The following is a 22516-nucleotide window of genomic DNA, read 5'->3' on the forward strand; positions in this document are numbered from 1 at the left end:
ATGCTTACAACGCTTGACAGATGCCGAATGTCACTTCAACACAAGTTCTGCAAATACTGTTGTAATTGAAACAAACCATGAAACTCAAACCGACAGCAATCCAAGCTGTGAGACTTGAAACAAGATTACTTTTCACATGGCCAACTGTACATCGCATGCTCAAGAGTAAGCTCAGTGCACAGCTTGGTCATATTACAACCGGAGGGCCGAACTGACAACGTGGCATACAAAGAGATCCTTAACAAATAATTATTGGTATATTTCCCTCAGTTTAAAAAGGATTAATTTTCTTCTTAATAAAAATTTTAAGGCAGTACTTCGCCGCTGCGAAGCGCAGGTATTTTGCTAGTATGTATATATAAGATAACTCCTGTAGCCACAATAAATGCCTTTATTGAATAGACATACCAGGGGTGAACAAGTTCTTTTCTAATGCAGCCACAGCCGCAACAAACATAAAAAACATCAGTAATAACTAAGTAAAAACCTTGCAATATTATTTAGGAAAATCGCAATATTTTACTCACCAAAAATTCGGATTATTTGTAAACAAAATCCATCCTCCTCTCTTTCCTCAAACACAGTTCAATTACTCTGTCGTACAGATTATCCGTGCGCTTCAGTTTCATCAAAAAGTCCCTTTCTATCGCCATCAAAGCTAATACTAAAAGTCGAACCTGCCCTGTCGTATTTTTGGCATAAGTTTTAATTCGCTTTAGGGCTAAAAATGTCCGCTCGAAAGAAGCAGTGTACACTGGAATGGTCTCCGCCAAATATACCAAGGTGAACAGCTGCCCCATGCTCTCATTCAGTTTTTTGTGATGAAGGAAGTCAAGGAGATCAGTGGGAGATTTTACTGCAAAATCATCCATGGCATACATTACAGTCAGTTCTGTTTTTAGCCGAGACAGATCAAAAACCGCTCCGTGGCTCTTGTGTTAAACTGGAGAAGGCTGCATGCGTGAAATTTTTCTTGTATTCCTGAAACTTCTGGGGCTCGAGAAGCGTGACAAACATCAGGTTTTCGTGGTCTTGAAATCTGGTCTGTGTCTGGCAAATAATATTGTCCATACTATTGGGACGGACCTTGAGGAAGTAATTAAATAAATAAAGGTAAATCGTGTCATAAAATGATTTCTTCAAAATGTCGAATGTTATTTATTTGGGACGGACATGCTCAAAAAATACATGTGTAATGCCACAAAAAGTGCATGCAGACATGTCCGTCTCAAATAAACAACATTCAACGTTTTGAAGAAATCATTTTATGACACGATTTACCTTTATTTATTTACTTACTTCCTAAAGCCTAAAGTCACAAGTAGTGTGCAGAGGGGATGCTCAAAAATGTGTGTAATGCCATGAAAAGTGCCTGCTGACACTTTAGTATGCAAGCAATGGTATGTGCATTCTTGCTCCGATGTAGAAGGGGGCTGAGTTTACCTCTGCTACAGCGCGTCTATGTGAAAACAGCAGTTTCAGATGCAGGGGTGGGGTGTGTTTGGACTCTTTGTGCTCGTGAACGCAGCTGAGATAATAAAACTGACTAAAAAAAAAACAAAGCTAACCTTTACAAGTATCATAAATTTCACCGGCTGTTACAGACTGAAATCAAATGTATTTATTCTAAAATAGTAAGACTAAGAGAAGTTTACTTCTCAAAACTGAATGGTGCAGGATCGAACTCGCAACCTTTTGATTCCCAATCGGCAGCTGATTCTATCGCGCCACGGAGGCAGTCATAATAAATTGGTGTCAATGTCGCATGTTAAGGCGGCTTTTTGTTTCTGCAGTTATATTTTTGAATAAAAGCGCAATTGTTGTGTAAACAATGGACAAGTAAACAATGGACAAAACTGGCCATGCTGATCATATGGAGTTTTGGCCTGACAGGAATATTTGCACAGTGTGCAGATTTCCTATTTGAGCCTACTCATGACTATTTTCACAAATGCAATTCAGTGACATCTTTTGTTCTTTTTTTCTGCATAGCTGTTATATATAATTTCATACCATATTCACATACGGTTCTAGCTATCTGTGTTTTTTCATAGAATTCAGAAAAGGTAATTTAGCAAGAAAAATGGTTTACACCATCATAACAACATTAAAATCTAATAGATGTAACTTAGAGGTGTGTAAAAGAAGTCTTTCCTAACTATAACCTAATATGTAATGAGCTAAAAGTTAACAGAAGAAACATTACTGATATCTCATGTTACTGGGCAGTTATATAACAATGAGAGTGAAAGGGCCAGGCTATCTAAGACTTTCTTTCTCTTCAGTGTCACTTTAAGTATTTACTGGTGTTAATACTCTGACTGAAAAGTAACTGTGCTACAGAACCCTTCTGTCTTACCTTATTGGTTGGGGGAAGATACAATTGATTACGGATATCCTGTAAATTCAGAATGATATTTTTAAACTTTGTACACAGTACTTTAGTACACCATAAGCCTTTTCATTAATACTGAACATATATATATATATATATATATATATATACATTAAATGGTGCTTGCTAATCCATTCTTGTTTCATAATTCATTCTTTTCATATTTATGCCAAGGATGTGTCCTTAACCAGTAACTACAAAGAAAATGCATGTCCAGCATTTCCGCATTCAATGATTGGAACATATTTGGAAAAACACAATGTAAGTCTCTAATTATTAAAGTATACTTTTTGCATTGAATCATTATAGCAAAACAAAGCAAAGCTTTAACAGAAGGTATCCAATTACCTATTACAGTGCCAGAAAGTTATAGATAAGTAAAGATTTTACTGTGTGTAACAGTAGCAGAGAAAAGTGATACAAGTGTTAGTAAGGATAAAAAAGTATGCTACATCCAGTCCACAATGTTACAAACAGTTGTTGCATGTGCAAATGAAGTTTTTCAGAATTCAATTCAGTTAGTTCCTATTTGTGCCAAACAGGGAAAAAAGTGAAATTAACAAAATAAAAAAAAAAATATGAAAGTTCTGAATTATAACGATAAAAATGAATAAAGGTAAGAGACAGACAGAAAAATAAACAAATTAATTATAATCCAACCCTGATATTTCCACAGTGATTGATTCTCCAAGCTAATAGACCAGTGATCGCTGACTCTGCGGTCCATCAGCCAGGCTGCGTCTGGTGTCAGATAATCACAGAGTGTGAAAGGGGGGAAGGAGAGAATGATTTTGGTCATTAGAACATATTTCACACAGAATAAAATCACCAAAACAGAGTTAAAAGTACAGATGTTAGAAGTCTAAAACCCAAGCAGCTCAGCATGTTGCTTTATTCTTCCGTCTCCCAAAAGAAACTGCAAATAGTCTGAGAAGTCACTAAACCTATAGAGATTAAATGGTCAGATGAAGATTTAAAAAGTTTTCTTCAGTATATTTCATTATTTAAACATTTCCTTCATGCTGTAAATACTATTTTAATTTAAATTAACATGTAACAAAGAACAAGATGTTTATTAGTTAATGTGAATAATTTTTCTCTTAATGGTCTCTCTGATACAAAATCAAAACAGTTTAAATGACACAATGGATTTTGGTTAGTTTTTTTTTTTTTTTTTAAACACCATCTGCTATATTAGACTGTGTTTACTGGAGTGATTGAATTTGTTCTGATTTAGAATTCAATCACTTTTTAAGTGTGTCTTAGAAATTGGACAACAACTAAAAAGAAGCCACAACTGCTTATTTTTAAAATTGTGTGCTTGGACCAAGGACTATGCTTCAGATAGTACAGTAAAGCAATCTTTCTTTTATTTTGTTGAATTTTAGTTATTATTTTAGAATACATTTTCAACCAAATAAAGCACTATAATTTGCAATAAATAATGCCTTACAGGTAGGTAAAATAAATTTACCAAACTGTAATAAATGCATTTTTACCATTTAAATTTAAAAATATTTTACTCTATGTCCCTAAAAAAATAATCCTGCTGAATTAATACTTTGCAGAAGCAACTGTGCAAGCAATTTCATCACAGAGACCTCTTGAATATACAGTATCTATACAGGTATTGCATATCAGGATTTGGGAATTTTTAGTCATTCTTACAAACTGAATCAAAATCTGTTATGCAGCAAGGGGAATCACATTAGGCTGTTTAAAAGCAATGGACAGATATGAAGCCATTTCATTTTAGTTGTGTGTTTGTCATTAACCCATAGGATTGTGAATCCTTACCATAAAAAAAAAAAAAAAAACCCTTAACTTCCCCAAACTAGAGCTACGTTTTTCCAAAAGAAATTACAACTATTAGGCTCCTTCGATTATTTTTTGTCTGTCTTGACTAATTCTAACACAGCAATCGATGTGGGGAGGCCATAACAAGAGCTAAGAGTTGTGTCTGTGCACAGAGTGGTGGCTCTGTGGCTAATGATCTGCACTAGTATCTGTTTTGACTACACTTACCAGGACAAGCAGACTGAACACAAAATTAAAGGAGGGCAAATTTAAAATAAAACCAATCTTTATCAGGCATGGCTCAAAATGTATATAATACATTTCCAAAATCTGCGTGTCCCAGCGTTACCAGATTTTATTTCAAAACAAAGGCCATAAATTTTATTTTAAACTTATTTGAGGAACAGATATACAGTTGCCTGCAAAACAGATTCACAGGAAACTGTAGCCATTTTAAACATAACAGGTAACTTGATGGGTTCAGAAGAATCTGCAGTACGAATATGGTTTCTCTTTATAATATCCTGTTAGGATTGTGGCAACTTGTTCTAGCCTTAAGCATCACCAATCAGACGGTCACTAATCTTCAACTTTAAAGATAGTCACTGACATTGTAAAGTAGCAATGTAATAATTTATAATTTAAACCAGACAAAGTCAGATTCATTGAAGTCTCCCTCCCACTGCATGGAGATGCCATATAATCTTTATTCTAACCTAAAGAATATTCTAACCTATAATATATATGCCTGAGGTATCCTTCAGTATCCGTGAAAATATGTACAGCTATTTTTGAGTGATGCCAGAATAAACGTATTAGCATACATACACAATATACTGTATTTAGCATAACATGACAACAAATCACCTTTAAAATGTTGATATAGCTCTGTTTCCCAATTCTGCCCAAGTGTTATCTAAAGCTTGGCTGTAAATTTAAAGTATAAAGTCAATTGTGTTTATACTAACTATGATCAGTGATTTCAATTCATTATGAAATTTCATTTAGCTGTGTGGTTGAAAGACTACAGTTTCGAACATGTAAGAGAAATCGTGTCGGATAGGTTGCAATGGTGAGTGATAAGCTTGCAACTCAAAATTTCAAAAAATAAATCTGAAGATAATATGACTCCACCACAGTGGCATGGAGCCATGACAAAAACAGAGAGGGAAATGACTGATTAATGAAAATCAGTAATGTAATGGACGGGAATCATGTTTACCTATGTATGAGACTACAGTACAGTGATCTGTGTTTGAAATTTCTGTAAGACCCATGCAAATTTATGATCAAAGTTACACCAAAGGTTTGATATGTAGCATAAGCAGTAGACTGGCCAATAAAAACAGTGTGGATCAAGCTGAGCAATATTAATAAAAAAGAAAAAAAAAAGAAGCTGTGCAGGTTTATTGTTATTTCATCACACTGAAAAATAAAAGTGTTTTTCTTTGCTGATTGCCAATATACAGTTGCATACAGCACAGCTACTACTTTTTGTCTCATTATACCATTATTATATCAAAGTATACACTGACTGCTTAAAACATTATGTTTTCATACCAGAAATATTTGTTGAAGAAAAATAACAACTAAAGTCTTTTTTCAATCTTTAACCCTGAAAGAATTTGAAAATCCAAACTGTGTCAGTACAAGTTATGAAATATTTTAAGGGGTAATTTCTCTCCCATTGACTGGAAATTTAATGTCATTTATATAACAAAAAAAAAACCACAAAATAACATTTTTAGCTTCAATAGTGATACTGACTAATTTAAAATACAAATTAAGTAGTGTGAGTAGATTTAATTTCTTTTTAATAGAAACTGTCAAAATATAAGCCACAAAATTTCAAATGAAGGAGTGTATACATTCAAACTCCATTCTTTTCTACTTAAAAAACAGGAGAAACAAGAGAAAATTGTTTTATACTTAGACATGTATCAAAGGACCAATATGCTAAATTTAAATTTAAAGATACAGTGGACCACTTAAGTTCAAAAATCATTTGTTTGCATAATTATGTGTTGCAATTACCACATTCATGTTATTAAAGCTATTTATGTGAAAAACACAAAAAATTATCACATATTATTGGATTTGCATTTTACAGACCAAGATTTCACCAACTGGTCTATAATTACTACAGTACTTGGCAGTGAAAAAGTGTACAGCAGCCAGTAGTACTAGTAGCACACGATACTGGCCATATGAAATTAAAAGATTGGACTAGACAAAGTTTGTGTTTGAAGAAGTGTGAAGCGAGAGAAAGAGCTGTCAATCACAACAAGTTAACACTAGTGAAGGAAGAAAGAAAAAAACTAAGCTAATCAAACTAATCTAAACTAATCAAACTGGTGTATGATATGCCTTGCATATGCTATAGGCAACACAGAGGGCAAAGTTTGCAAAAGGAATTATGGTAAAGCTGAATGGTGGTAAGATAGTGTATAAAAAGCATTTCACTTAAATTTCGAGCATTCTTTTTCAGTAATTCTGTTGGCTAACTGTGAAACAATATAATTACTGTCACCAAGAAAGACTGATGGTGTGTATCATAAAGATAGTTTTACACACATTCATCGTGGACTTAAGTTAATTTAACAGTGCAGGAGGTCAGGCAGAAGCCAGACGGGACCATAAGTAGTTAGCAGACCACACTTTGAAAACCACTAACATAAACTTCCAATCTGGTTTGCTAATATTATATTTTACCTGAAATTACCCAGACTGTTAACTACCCAAATTAGTTCTATAATAAACCATAAGCAAGTTACAGCACTGAGAGAGAAACCTTGGTAAACCTTACAATACACTCAATTTATTTTACCAGCATGCATTTGAATTTCAAGCCAATTTAACTTAGATGGTAGATTTGCAGCAGGGTTTGCAGGAGCCGGTTTCACAACAATGAAGTCAGTTTTACAAAGAAGAGTATTTACATAATGAGCATGCAAAATGGAGAGGAAGAAGAATGGAAAAAAAAAAAAAAGGCTTTAGTGTGATAATGACAGGAACACACACACACACATATATATATACATACATATACTGCTCAAAAGAATTAAAGGAACACTTCTTAATCAGAGTATAGCATAAAGTCAATGAAACTTATGGGATATTAATCTGGTCAGTTAAGTAGCAGAGGGGGTTGTTAATCAGTTTCAGCTGCTGTGGTGTTAATGAAATTAACAACAGATGCACTAGAGGGGCAACAATGAGATGACCCCCAAAACAGGAATGGTTTAACAGGTGGAGGCCACTGACATTTTTCCCTCCTCATCTTTTCTGACTGTTTCTTCACTAGTTTTGCATTTGGCTACAGTCAGTGTCACTCACTACTGGTAGCATGAGGCGATACCTGGACCCTACAGAGTTGCACAGGTAGTCCAACTTCTCCAGGATGGCACATCAATATGTGTCATTGCCAGAAGGTTTGCTGTGTCTCCCTGCACAGTCTCAAGGGCATGGAGGAGATTCTAGGAGACAAGCAGTTACTCTAGGAGAGCTGGAGAGGGCCATAGAAGGTCCATAACCCATCAGCAGGACCAGTATCTGCTCCTTTGGGCAAGGAGGAACAGGATGAGCACTGCCAGAGCCCTACAAAATGACCTCCAGCAGGCCACTGGTGTGAATGTCTCTGACCAAACAACCAGAAAGACTTCATGAGGGTGACCCAAGGGCCCCATGTCCTCTAATGGGCCCTGAGCTCACTGCCCAGCAGCATGCAGCTCGATTGGCATTCGCCATAGAATACCAGAATTGGCAGATGCACCACTGTGCTTTTTACAGATGAGAGCAGGTTCACCCTGAGCACGTGACAGAAGTGAAAGGGTCTGGAGAAGCCATGGAGAACATTATGCTGCCTGTAACATCATTCAGCATGAGCAGTTTGGTGGTGGGTTAATGATTGTCTGGGGAGGCATATCCATGGAGGGTCACACAGACCGCTACAGGCTTGACAAAGGCACCTTGGCTGCCATTAGGTATCAGGATGAAATCCTTGGACCCATTGTCAGACCCTATGCTGGTACAGTGGCTCCTGGTGCACGACAATTCCTGGCCTCATGTGGTGAGAGTATGCAGGCAGTTCCTGGAGGATGAAGGAATTGATACCATTGACTGGCCACCACACTTTCCTGACCTAAATCCAATAGAACACCTCTGGGACATTATGTTTTGGTCCATCCAATGCCACCAGGTTGCACCTCAGACTGTCCAGGAGCTCAGTGATGCCCTGGTCCAGATCTGGGAGGAGATCCCCCACAACACCATCTGTCATCTCATTAGAAGCATGCACCAATGTTGTCAGGCATGTATACAAGAACACAGGGGCCATACAAAGTGCTGCGTATAATTTTGAGTTGCTGCAATTAAATTTTGGCAAAATGGACTAGCCTGCCACATAATTTTTCACTCTGATTTTGGGGCATCTTTGAATTCAGGGCTCTGTAGGTTGATCATTTTCATTTCCATCAAACGATGTGGCATCCTTTCGCTCCTAACACATTACCCAGTCTATATCAGTATAGATATCCAGGAGGATTTCTTTTTCCCATTGAGATCTGATGTGTTTTCAAAGTGTTCCTTTAATTTTTGAGCAGTTTATATATATATATATATATATATATATATATATATATAGAGTGAAGAAACAGTCAGAAAAGTTGAGGAGGGAAAAATGTCAGTGGCCTCCACCTGTTAAACCATTCCTGTTTTGGGGTCATCTCATTGTTGCCCCTCTAGTGCATCTGTTGTTAATTTCATTAACACCACAGCAGCAGAAACTGATTAACAACCCCCTCTGCTACTTAACTGACCAGATTAATATCCCATAAGTTTCATTGACTTTATGCTATACTCTGATTAAAAAGTGTTCCTTTAATTCTTTTGAGCAGTATATATACATATACATATATACACATATATATATATATATATATATATATATATATATATATATATATATATATATATATATATATATACACACATATATATACATATACACACACATATATATATACATATACACACATATATATATATATATATATATATATATACACATATATATACATATATACACACACACACACACATATATATATACATATATACACACACACACACACACACACATATATACATATATACACACACACACACACATATATATATATATATATATATACACACACACATATATATATATACACATACACATATATATATATATACAGTGGAGGAAATAATTATTTGACCCCTCACTGATTTTGTAAGTTTGTCCAATGACAAAGAAATGAAAAGTCTCAGAACAGTATCATTTCAATGGTAGGTTTATTTCAACAGTGGCAGATTGCACATCAAAAGGAAAATCGAAAAATAACTTTAAATAAAAGATAGAAATTGATTTGCATTTCATTGAGGGAAATAAGTTTTTGAACCCTCTAACAAAAAGACTTAATACTTAGTGGAAAAACCCTTGTTTGCAAGCACAGAGGTCAAACGTTTCTTGTAATTGATGACCAAGTTTTTGCACATTTTAGGAGGAATGTTGGTCCACTCCTCTTTGCAGATCATCTCTAAATCCCTAAGGTTTCGAGGCTGTCTCTGTGCTACTCTGAGCTTGAGCTCCCTCCATAGGTTTTCTATTGGATTAAGGTCCGGAGACTGACTAGGCCACTCCATGACCTTAATGTGCTTCTTCTTGAGCCACTCCTTTGTTGCCTTTGCTGTATGTTTTGGGTCATTGTCGTGCTGGAACACCCATCCACGACCCATTTTCAGTTTCCTGGCAGAGGGAAGGAGTTTGTCGCTCAGGATTTCACGATACATGGCTCCGTCCATTTTCCCGTTAATGCGATTAAGTTGTCCTGTGCCCTTAGCAGAAAAACACCCCCAAAGCAAAATGTTTCCACCCCCATGCTTGACGGTGGGGACGGTGTTTTGGGGGTCATAGGCAGCATTTTTCTTCCTCCAAACACAGCGAGTTGAGTTAATGCCAAAGAGCTCTATTTTGGTCTCATCAGACCACAGCACCTTCTCCCAGTCACTCTCTGAATCATTCAGGTGTTCATTGGCAAACTTCAGACGGGCCTGCACATGTGCCTTCTTGAGCAGGGGACCTTGCGAGCCCTGCAGGATTTTAATCCATTGCGTGTAATGTGTTTCCAATGGTTTTCTTGGTGACTGTGGTCCCTGCTAATTTGAGGTCATTAACTAACTCCTCCCGTGTAGTTCTAGGATTCTTTTTCACCTTTCTCAGAACCATTGACACCCCACGAGGTGAGATCTTGCGTGGAGCCCCAGAGCGAGGTCGATTGATGGTCATTTTGTGCTCCTTCCATTTTCTAACAATCGCACCAACAGTTGTCACCTTCTCTCCCAGCTTCTTGCTAATGGTTTTGTAGCCCATTCCAGCCTTGTGCAGGTCTACAATTTTATCTCTGACATCCTTGGACAGCTCTTTGGTCTTTCCCATGTTGTAGAGTGTGGAGTCTGCTTGATTGATTGATTCTGTGGACAGGTGTCTTTTATACAGGTGACTAGTTAAGACAGGTGTCCTTAATGAGGGTGACTAATTGAATAGAAGTGTCTAACCACTCTGTGGGAGCCAGAACTCTTAATGGTTGGTAGGGGTTCAAAAACTTATTTCCCTCAATGAAATGCAAATCAATTTCTATCTTTTATTTAAAGTTATTTTTTCGATTTTCCTTTTGTTGTGCAATCTGCCACTGTTGAAATAAACCTACCATTGAAATGATACTGTTCTGAGACTTTTCATTTCTTTGTCATTGGACAAACTTACAAAATCAGTGAGGGGTCTGGAGAAGCCGTGGAGAACATTATGCTGCCTATAACATCGTTCAGCATGACCGGTTTGGTGGTGGGTCAGTGAGGGTCTGGGCAGGCATATCCATGGGGGGACACACAGACCTCTCTGCAGGCTAGACAACGGAACCTTGACTGCCACTAGGTATCGGGATGAAATCCTTGGACCCATTGTAAGACCCTATGCTGGTGCAGTGGGTCCTGGGTTCCTCCTGGTACACAACAATGCCTGGCCTTATCTGGCAAGAGTATGCAGGTAGTTCCTGGAGGATGAAGGAATTGATACCATTGACTGGCCCCCATGCTCGCCTGACCTAAATCCAATACTGTAGAACACCTCTGGGACATAATGTTTCGGTCTGTCCAACGCCACCAGGTTGTACCTCAGACTGTCCAGGAGCTCAGTGATGCCCTGGTCCAGATCTGGGAGATCCCCCCAGACATCCGTCGTTTCATTAGGAGCATGCCCCAACGTTGTCAGGCATGCATAGAAGCACGATGGGGCCATACAAACTACTGAGTACGATTCTGATATGCTGCAATGAAATTTCAGCAATATGGACTAGCCTGCCGCATCATTTTTCCACTTTGATTTTCGGGTGTCTTTGAATTCAGCCCTCTGTAGGTTGAGAATTTTCATTCTCATCAAACGATGTGGCATCATTTTGTTCCTAATATATTACCCAGTCCATATCAGAATAGATATTCAGATTTTTTTTTCCCATTGAGATCTGATGTGTTTTCAAAGTTTTCCTTTAATTTTTTTGGTTAGTTTATATTAATTACTTCTCCAACTTCCAAACATTTTAATGGGATTGTGTGTCTGAATGTGCCTTGGCCCTGGAAGTACTGTGCAGAAACACTGGCATTTCACTTATTGTGTTAGTGTTTAACCATCATCTGTCATTGTCCCCTCATGGACCCTGTGATCATCAGAGGTGACTGTGTGCAGAGGATGCAGACCTATAAATATCTGGGAGTGCAGCTAGATGACAAATTGGACTGGACTGCCAATACTGCTGCTCTGTGTAAGAAAGGTCAGAGCCGACTATACTTTCTTAGAAGGTTGGCGTCCTTCAACATCTGCAATAAGATGCTGCAGATGTTCTACCAGACGGTTGTGGCGAGTGCCCTCTTCTACGCGGTGGTGTGCTGGTGAGGCAGCATAAAGATGAATGACGCCTCACGCCTGGACAAACTTGTTAAGAAGGCAGGCTCTATTGTAGGAGTAAAGTTGGACAGTTTAACATCTGTGACAGAGCGACGGGCATTAAGCAAACTCCTGTCAGTCATGAAGAATCCATTGCATCCACTGAACAGTATCATCTCCAGACAGAGGAGCAGCTTCAGCAACAGACTGCTGTCACTGTCCTGCTCGACTGACAGACTGAGGAGATCGTTCCTCCCCCACACTATGCGGCTCTTCAATTCCACCCGGGGGAGTAAATGCTAACATTACTCAAAGTTATTGTCTGCTTTTAAATGCATTTTTATTTCTATTTAATTTTTTTTTTTTTTGGAGCAATATACTGCTGCTGGATTATGTGAATTTCCCCTTGGGATTAATAAAGTATCTATCTATCTATTAAGCTGACTCAAATTGAAAATCACTCTAAACAATCTCCAATGCTATGGCTTATTTTTACCCATTACCATTTCCCATTAAAATATAAATAATTTTGAAATTCAGGAAAACTGCCCATTTTAATTAAAAGAATAGGATGCTTTGCAACAATTTCAAGCACTTCAGAGTTTGTGTTTTCCTAGTTTAAAATGTACATATTTTCTCTTGAGAGTTAAAAAAAATATTGTGGTAGTTGCACTGTAATAGCACAATTGGGAACACAGTTGGATGTTTGAGGTTCTGAAAAGTAATTAACTGAATCAGTAATGGAGCTTTGGGTTATGCTAATCAATGCACATATACCATTAGTATTATTAAAACTGTTCTTTAGTTAGCTATAAAGATGTCTGCCAAACTGTGGCACATTTAAAGCTCTACAGAAACATCTACCCATCCCTCCATTTTCAAAGCCTGCCTGCTGGATGTAGAAGTGGTCCCAATTAAATGACAGGTTGGACTTGTCTCAGAACACAGAAGAGCTATGTAAGTAAGGGCAGAGCTGGCTCTTTTACCTTATTAACTGCATTTCTTTAATGTGGAAAGTGACATCCTTTATATAGTCTACAACTCCATGATGGTCAGTGCAATTTTCTGTGCTGTGGTGTGGTGTACTGAGCTGGTAACATCACTTCAAGAGAAGAACACCGAATCAAAAAGCTAATTAAAAGGGCAAGCTGAGTTATACGATGCACTGTGTACCCCCTGGAGTTAGTAGCAAAGTACAGAATTTAAAAACAAAACTGAGTTCCATTATGAACAATGTTGCATATCTGCTCTCTGACACACTAAAACTGAGAAGTTTCAGCCAATGAATCATTCAGCAGAAGCATGGCAAGAAATGTTAGTGGGTCTCCTTTATACCAACAGCAATACACCTGCATAATGCCTCACTGTGACAGCCAAGTCAGAAGTTTTCTTTGTTTTTAATTTTCTTGCTTTGATCTTCTAGTGCTTGTGTATATTTTATTTATTTATCCATCTACCAATTTATGTATGTATTTATTTAAAGAGCCCGCATAAAGCCAAATTTGTTATCTCTCTCTCTCCATCCTGCATGTTACTGGACTACAGAAGGAAACTGGAGCATGGAGGAAAGCCATGTGAACATAGATAGAACATGTAAGCACAATACAGGAAGCACTGGGGACTTGAACCCTATTTTCTTTGTTGCGAAGTAGCAGTACTACTACTGTGCAACCATGCCATTCCTATAAAAAAAATAATCAAAAGATTCTATTTGGAAGAATCAAAAATTATTTTTAAATAAACACATTTAAATGCTACAGATTTGTATCACACAGCAAACAGTCAAAATAGATAAAACGTTTTATTATTATTCTGGAAAAACTTTATTTAGGATAGATGCCAAAGGCAGAAATTTTGTTTTTCTAAACAAACAAAAATAATATTTTGAAGACAGAAGCAACATGCCATAAAGCAATTTATACTTTTTTGAACTTAATATGACAAATGCTATAAAGTAATAGGGGTATTATATGAATGTATATTCATAATATAATAATAGTATATAATTTGTTCGATTATCTCTCACAAAATAAGGAGATATTATGATTTGCCTAGTTTCTTATTAAGAACTTGTCTTTTAATGTATAAACAAAAAGCCAGTTTTGTAAACTCTGCTCATATTTTAAGAAACTGGTAAACCCAACCTAAGAAATATAAATCATTTCTGAAAAAAAAAAGACTGTTAAGTATTTCAAACACATGACTGTTAAGTATTTCAAACACATGACTGTTAAGTATTTCAAACACATGTCCTCAGAAACACAACATTTTACACTTAGGCTTCTGTGGACTAAATTCATATATGAGTAACTGTACCATGTCACAAAATTCTACCTGAAATAGCTGCAATGAAAATTAGATAGCTTATTTTATAATTTCGATGTATTTTCTTGAGGGAGAATCTTGACACATTATTACATAGTTAATAAAACATTCAAAACAGCAGATTTCGTAAGATCATTAAGTAAACGCCCAACAGATTTTTTTTCTTATTTTAACTTACATTGAAGAGTTCCTGGAGACATCATTTCCTCATCCATATCATCTACATCATCGGTCATAATGAAGTGCTGGGGTGTAGGTCTGCCACCCATGAAACTTGGATCCAGGTTCAGAGCCGAAGCAAGCAAAGGAAGGCCAGGGTTGCTAACAATTGTGAAACCAGTCAAGAATTCTATCTGTTGCCATCTGTGTAATCGCTCTCTGAGAGCTGCAGTCACTTCACTTAATGCTTGCCTAGGATAAAGCAGACATATTAAAAATCTACTACCTACAGTAAAGTTTGCATGTGGAATAATATCCTAAGAAGCAACATTAAGTTTAATAAATGGAAGAAAAATGGTTAGATTACTGTTTTCACTATATTGTATAAAACTTGTTTTCAGATAATAAAAATAAACTACAGAAAAAAAGAGAAAGGGCTCCTAAATGAATGGAAGTTCCACTTGAATTTGGCAAATCACACACACACTCTCTCATTCATTCATATATTTTATTTATATACCATTGAAAATAAAGAAGAAATAATAAAAAGGTCAAAGAAATGAAACTCCGTCATTCATTGGCAGAGCACTTGGTTACAATCGGTCAACAACAGCATTTATTAAAATAATGTACCTGTTCCGACTTACATACAAATTCAACTTAAGTACAAACCTACAGTCCCTATCTTGTAAGTAACCCAGGGACTGCCTGTATACAGTATATAGTCACACACGTGCGCATGGGAAACAGCTGAAGGGTCTAAACACTAGTAATTCTAAGCCAGGCCAGGGGGCAGCGGAGTGTACTGATCTCCCTTAGTCCCTTTCAGACCTCTCCCGGGAAATCCTGCCGTTTGCCGGATGACGTCACTTCTGGCAACGAGGACACCACTCCCAGTTCCTGCACCGATGACGTCATTTCCTTTCCAGGCCTTTAAAATTGCCATCTTGCCTCAGTACAGGCAGTACATACACATCTATTTTTAATGTTCTTGTTTTATTGTTAGATATCTGAGAATCAATGAACTGAAGTGAATGATAAGATTAAAAGAAAAATAAAAGCACTGTTGGCAAGCATCATGTTAGTATTGTAAAGATTTAGATTTTTTTAAACTAAATTACTCACTTTGCTGACAGAATTTTATGATCAACATCATCCAGAGAACTGCTGTGTGCTACATGGAATGTGCCAAAGAGAGTGTTCCTCTTCTTCTTTATTTTTTCAGCCTAAAACAACATTTTATTTTATCTTTCAGTCTTATTACTTGAAGCTTAATACAGTAGAAGATTAAAAGCATTATGCTTCAAACATAACCAGTGCATCGAAATAAGCATCTTAAAATGTTATATATAGTAAATTATACCATTTTAGAAGTTCATGCAGGCAATAACATAAGGAATACTTTCACACTTTTCAAATTATATGCTTTTTACTTAACCTGCTATTTTTTAGCATTCATTACACAGTCGTTCAAATACACCAATAAAAACTACTATATCATGTATTTATTTACCAACCCAGCTTAACCCGATATTGGGTTGAATGCAGGCACCAACTATAATCAAAAGTAGCATATATTTTATACAACCAAGTTCAAGGCATGTTCCATTTTCAAGAACCACATCTGTATCTGCAACAATAAAACAGTGTCCTATAATTAAATGTTAATTCTGCCTTTCAAACCTACTCATTAACTTAACTGTAACTCAGCTAAAACTTGAAAAAACAGTGATATGAAAAAGTACCTACCCCTTTCTCATTTCTTCTAAAATTTAATACTGAATGTTTTCTAATCTTCAATCAAAATAGATAAAAACAACCTGAGTGAACAAACAACACAAGTATTATTGTGAAAAAGCACTCGCTATTATCCATGGCTAAGGGTGGAACTGTTCAGGCAGCCAACATGACCAAAAGGTGCATGTTGGAAGTGGGTAATAATGACTACAAATGGCCTTAACCCAATAGGGGAAGTCTTCTCTGAATTTCTCATTAAAACCAGTGGATATGGAGAATTTGACGCTAGCACTGCATATAAAAACACTGGAGTTTTTATGTGTCACGGGAAAACATGGTCCAGGATTACAAGCTACACAGCCGTACTGGCAAAACATAGGTCAAGTATACGCTGACCATGGTGATGACTTGAAGTTTCTGCTGGTGCCAATGCTTCTGGAAGGATCTAATGGCGGTGGCAGCAGCAGCAGCCATGTAATATAATAAAAAACACATACATTCCTAGTTCAGATTTGACAGTATTTTAAAATTAAATGTGCCCTACACTTGCATAAAAATAGTGCACAGGTGCAGTGTAAATTGTGCCAATGACAGATCAGTAACTACTTTCACCTTTTCGAACATGATGTGACATTTACAGTATATATTATCCTGCTTATAAACATGGAAATCAAGTAATGTAAATCTAAGTCAGTAACTGTAAAAAGACTCCAAGAATTTACAACGCATCACACTACTTTGATGCTGGAAAATGTAATTACATCAAAGTAATTTAATACTTAGTACCATGGTATTCCGAACGCTAATTAACAACTTACATCTACCAAGGCAATAGCCTGTAGTTCTATGTATGTTTTTTTAAGATCATTTTTGGCTTCCTGGATGATATAGTATTGCACACTTGGAGATATTTTGACAGGCCAGTCACTGCTAAGAAGATCAACCACATAAACGTTTTGCAAATAGAGATTTTTGGCTCTCACTTTAGTTCAGTTGAGTGCCACACCCTTAAAAATGGCTCTGAAGCCTTTTCCATATTAGAGATATTCTAATTTTTCTTCAGGAGTTTTCCTTAATTGTAGCATTATGTGCTGCTAAGCGGACTCTGATGATAAGGGTCAAAACAAGAGAGGCTTAAATTAAGCAGGGCTGCAATCAAGCTGCATCCCTAGGTATGTTCAATCAGAAGACACTACCTATCCCTTCAATTGAGTTAATTTAACTAAGGGACAATTTCTTTCTTTCAAGCAAAGCCAGCTGGTACTGGATAACTTAGTTCATTATATAAATGAACTAAACTGAAAACTTAAAATTATGAATTATTTGTTCACTCAGCTGCCCTTTAATATTAGATTTTGGTTGCAGACCTTAAAACATTCAGTATCAAAATTTTGGAATAACAGGAAATTAGGAAGGGTAAAAATACTTTTTCATAGTACTGTATTCATTATTATGAACATGTACAAGTGATCAAGTATATAAAGAGTGCTTTGTAAATTCAAACTAAATTAAAAATTAAATCATAGAAAAGCACCTGAAGCAACATGTTTAAAGGTGTGCAGCAGATCCTTCAAAATTAGTTATCATTCCACATACTCCTCCATGTAACATGATAGATAACATGAAAAATGTAGCAACCTTCTTCATCTGTACAAGGATGGAATCAGAGATGGCTAATCCAGAAGCCTCAATCTATACTAATAATATGAAGTTGTACTAGGGTTGTACAGTATACCAGTACAGAAAAACTTAATGTTTAAAATCAAATGGTACCAGCATTTATTTAATTATAGTACTGGAAACAAATGGTAGTTTTAAAGTACCTCATACTCAGTTACTTAGCAGTGTGATCACAACTGCCCCGCCACCACCCACTTTTCAATGAAATATACACATCTAGTTCGATTCACAAAGTGAGATTAACAAACAGGTGTGATCCGTGGGCCAATGTTACTGGGTCACAAGTCAAGGAATTAACACTTGTCTGTGTCATCTGGAAAGGGCATGTGATCCCGTAAGACCTGAAACACCCAGTGCATCCTTCAGATGTATCTGCACATCTAAGGACATCCACACACACAATCACAAGTATCCTACATGTACTGTATATACTGCATGTTGTTTGAATAATTTATGCTGTACTTCTTTTGCTCATACTATTTTAGTATGAAATACTTGGTGCATAAGTGGAAAAATACCTAACAAGAAAAAACTGAACTAAATATCCATCATTTCCAGAAGAAGCATTTTCCATTACAGAGTATCAGTTAGCTAGAATATATAACTGCATCAGTAAGGCCATGAAAACAAGAATCAACCATGAAACTGAATATTGCATCATAACAGGACACACTAACTATACCCAGAAAATGTACAAATGTAAGTTTACTTAGTATGGATGCCTGTGTGATATAGGAGACAATCTGATTACCAAAGGATACACTGTACTATCTCACAGGGACTAGGCAAAAATTTACATTTACATGTGTTGTATCTTTTCTAGCAAAAGCATTCACTCCAAATCTGTATGAGCACTTGCTCCAAAATAACAATTTCGATGACTTCATTTAAACTCACATATAAGCCATTGGAGAGGCTTGCTGTAGCACTCTAAAATGATTATTGTTTGGTTGAGATTCTCAGGTCAAATTTACGTTAAGAGATTAGAGTGCTGCATTCACACTGCAAACATTGTTACCCTTTTTATTCCTATGTTCTTTTTTTTTTTTTTTAAACAAAGAAACCAGAACTCTTATTGATGAAAACACAACTGAACAGGTGGTGTTATATATTTTTTGGCTTAACTTTTATCAGCTTGAATTTATTTTAACTACACCTTTTTATTAATTTAGTACCAAACACAATTTTGTATTATCTGAGAAATACTATTATGAAAGCTATAATTATTAATTCAGTATACCCTTAAAGCACAATCTATAACATATGAGTAGAAATTTGCTGAAAAAATTTCCTTCACATTAAAAGTAGGGTAAAGTTTTATATTTTCATTATTATTTTATTGTCCACAAGCTACCTGAGAAAATTACACAGATACAAAGTACTAGTATATTGTATAGTGGTAACAAAAGAAAACAAGAGCTGCACTATGAGATTCAGTACATACATACAATATGTATTTTTTAAATAAGTAAATATTAAAATGGTAAAACAAACAGAATTCTACACACAACACCCCATAATGACAACGTGAAAAAAGTTTACTTGAGGTTTTTGCAAATTTATTAAAAATAAAAAAACTGAGAAATCACATGTACATAAGTATTCACAGCCTTTACTCAATACTTTGTCGATGCACCTTTGGCAGCAATTACAGCCTCAAGTCTTTTTGAATATGATGCCACAAGCTTGGCACGCCTATCCTTGGCCAGTTTCACCCATTCCTCTTTGCAGCACCTCTCAAGCTTCATCAGCCATTTTAAGATCTCTCCGTAGATGTTCAATCGGATTCGAGTCTCGGCCTCTCAAGGACATTTACAGAGTTGTCCTGAAGCCACTCCTTTGATATCTTGGCTGTGTGCTTAGGGTCATTGTCCTGCTGAAAGATGAACCGTCGCCCCAGTCTGAGGTCAGGAGCTCTCTGGAGCAGGTTTTCATCCAGGATGTCTCTGTACATTGCTGCAGTCAGCTTTCCCGTTATCCTGACTAGTCTCCCAGTTCCTGCCACTGAAAAACATCCCCACAGCATGATGCTGCCACCACCATGCTTCACTGTAGGGATGGTATTGACCTGGTGATGAGCGGTGCCAGGTTTCCTCCAAACACGACACCTGGCATTCACACCAAAGAGTTCAATCTTTGTCACATCAGACCAGAGAATTTTGTTTCTCATGGTCTGAGAGTCCTTCAGGTGCCTTCTGGCAAACTCCAGTCGGGCTGCCATGTGCCTTTTACGAAGGAGTGACTTCCGTCAGGCCACTATACCATACAGGCCTGATTGGTGGATTGCTGCAGAGATGGTTGTTATTCTGGAAGGTTCTCTTCTCTCCACAGAGGACCTCTGGAGCTCTGACAGAGTGACCATTGGGTTCTTGGTCACCTCCCTGACTAAGGCCCTTCTCCCCCGATTGCTAAGAGTCCTGGTGGTTTCGAACTTCTTCCACTTATGGATAATGGAGGCCACTGTGCTCATTGGGACCTTCAAAGCAGCAGAAATTTTTCTGTAACCTTCCCCAGATTTGTGCCTCAAGACAATCCTGTCTTGGAGGTCTACAGACAATTCCTTTGACTTCATGCTTGGTTTGTGCTCTGAAATGAGCTGTCAACTGTGGGACCTTATATAGACAGGTGTGTGCCTTTCCAAATCATGTCCAATCAACTGAATTTAACACAGGTGGACTCCAATTAAGCTGCAGAAACAACACAAGGATGATCATGGGAAACAGGATGCACCTAAGCTCAATTTTGAGCTTCATGGCAAAGGCTGTGAATACTTATGTACATGTGCTTTCTCAATTTTTTTATTTTTAATAAATTTGCAAAAATCTCAAGTAAACTTTTTTCACATTGTCATTATGGGGTGTTGTGTGTAGAATTCTGAGGAAGAAAATGAATTTAATCCATTTTGGAATAAGGCAGTAACATAACAAAATGTGGAAAAGGTGATGCGCTGTGAATACTTTTTGGATGCACTGTACATATACACACACATATACATATATACTGTATACATATATACATAAATATACAATACCTATATATACATATATATATATACATACATATATATATATATATATATATATATATATATATATATATATACATATATATATATATATATATATATACATATATATATACATATATATATATATATATATATATACATACATATATACATATACATATATATATATATATATATACACATATACATATATACACATATACATACTGCTCAAAAGAATTAAAGGAACACTTTTTAATCAGAGTATAGCATAAAGTCAATGAAACTTATGGGATATTAATCTGGTCAGTTAAGTAGCAGAGGGGGTTGTTAATCAGTTTCAGCTGCTGTGGTGTTAATGAAATTAACAACAGATGCACTAGAGGGGCAACAATGAGATGACCCCCAAAACAGGAATGGTTTAACAGGTGGAGGCCACTGACATTTTCCCTCCTCATCTTTTCTGACTGTTTCTTCACTAGTTTTGCATTTGGCTACAGTCAGTGTCACTACTGGTAGCATGAGGCGATACCTGGACCCTACAGAGGTTGCACAGGTAGTCCAACTTCTCCAGGATGGCACATCAATACGTGTCATTGCCAGAAGGTTTGCTGTGTCTCCCTGCACAGTCTCAAGGGCATGGAGGAGATTCTAGGAGACAAGCAGTTACTCTAGGAGAGCTGGAGAGGGCCATAGAAGGTCCATAACCCATCAGCAGGACCAGTATCTGCTCCTTTGGGCAAGGAGGAACAGGATGAGCACTGCCAGAGCCCTACAAAATGACCTCCAGCAGGCCACTGGTGTGAATGTCTCTGACCAAACAACCAGAAAGACTTCATGAGGGTGACCCAAGGGCCCCATGTCCTCTAATGGGCCCTGAGCTCACTGCCCAGCAGCATGCAGCTCGATTGGCATTCGCCATAGAATACCAGAATTGGCAGATGCACCACTGGTGCCCTGTGCTTTTACAGATGAGAGCAGGTTCACCCTGAGCACGTGACAGAAGTGAAAGGGTCTGGAGAAGCCATGGAGAACATTATGCTGCCTGTAACATCATTCAGCATGAGCAGTTTGGTGGTGGGTTAATGATTGTCTGGGGAGGCATATCCATGGAGGGTCACACAGACCGCTACAGGCTTGACAAAGGCACCTTGGCTGCCATTAGGTATCAGGATGAAATCCTTGGACCCATTGTCAGACCCTATGCTGGTACAGTGGCTCCTGGTGCACGACAATTCCTGGCCTCATGTGGTGAGAGTATGCAGGCAGTTCCTGGAGGATGAAGGAATTGATACCATTGACTGGCCACCACACTTTCCTGACCTAAATCCAATAGAACACCTCTGGGACATTATGTTTTGGTCCATCCAATGCCACCAGGTTGCACCTCAGACTGTCCAGGAGCTCAGTGATGCCCTGGTCCAGATCTGGGAGG

General features: G+C 37.2%; 1 protein-coding gene across 2 annotated transcripts in view; it reads right to left on the reverse strand.

Moving 5' to 3' along the window:
• LOC120523954 (stromal interaction molecule 1-like) overlaps positions 1-22516 on the reverse strand; it is a 124819-nt gene that overhangs the window by 22818 nt on the left and 79485 nt on the right. For both annotated transcript variants that reach the window (XM_039745700.1, XM_039745699.1), the window contains exons 6-7: positions 15783-15883; positions 14677-14909 (exon numbers count right to left, since the gene is read on the reverse strand). In XM_039745700.1, the coding sequence (XP_039601634.1) occupies positions 14677-14909; positions 15783-15883 (334 nt within the window). The remainder of the gene's footprint in view (positions 1-14676; positions 14910-15782; positions 15884-22516) is intronic.

The sequence above is a fragment of the Polypterus senegalus genome, chromosome 2 (genome assembly GCF_016835505.1).
Source record: "Polypterus senegalus isolate Bchr_013 chromosome 2, ASM1683550v1, whole genome shotgun sequence".
NCBI lineage: Eukaryota > Metazoa > Chordata > Cladistia > Polypteriformes > Polypteridae > Polypterus > Polypterus senegalus.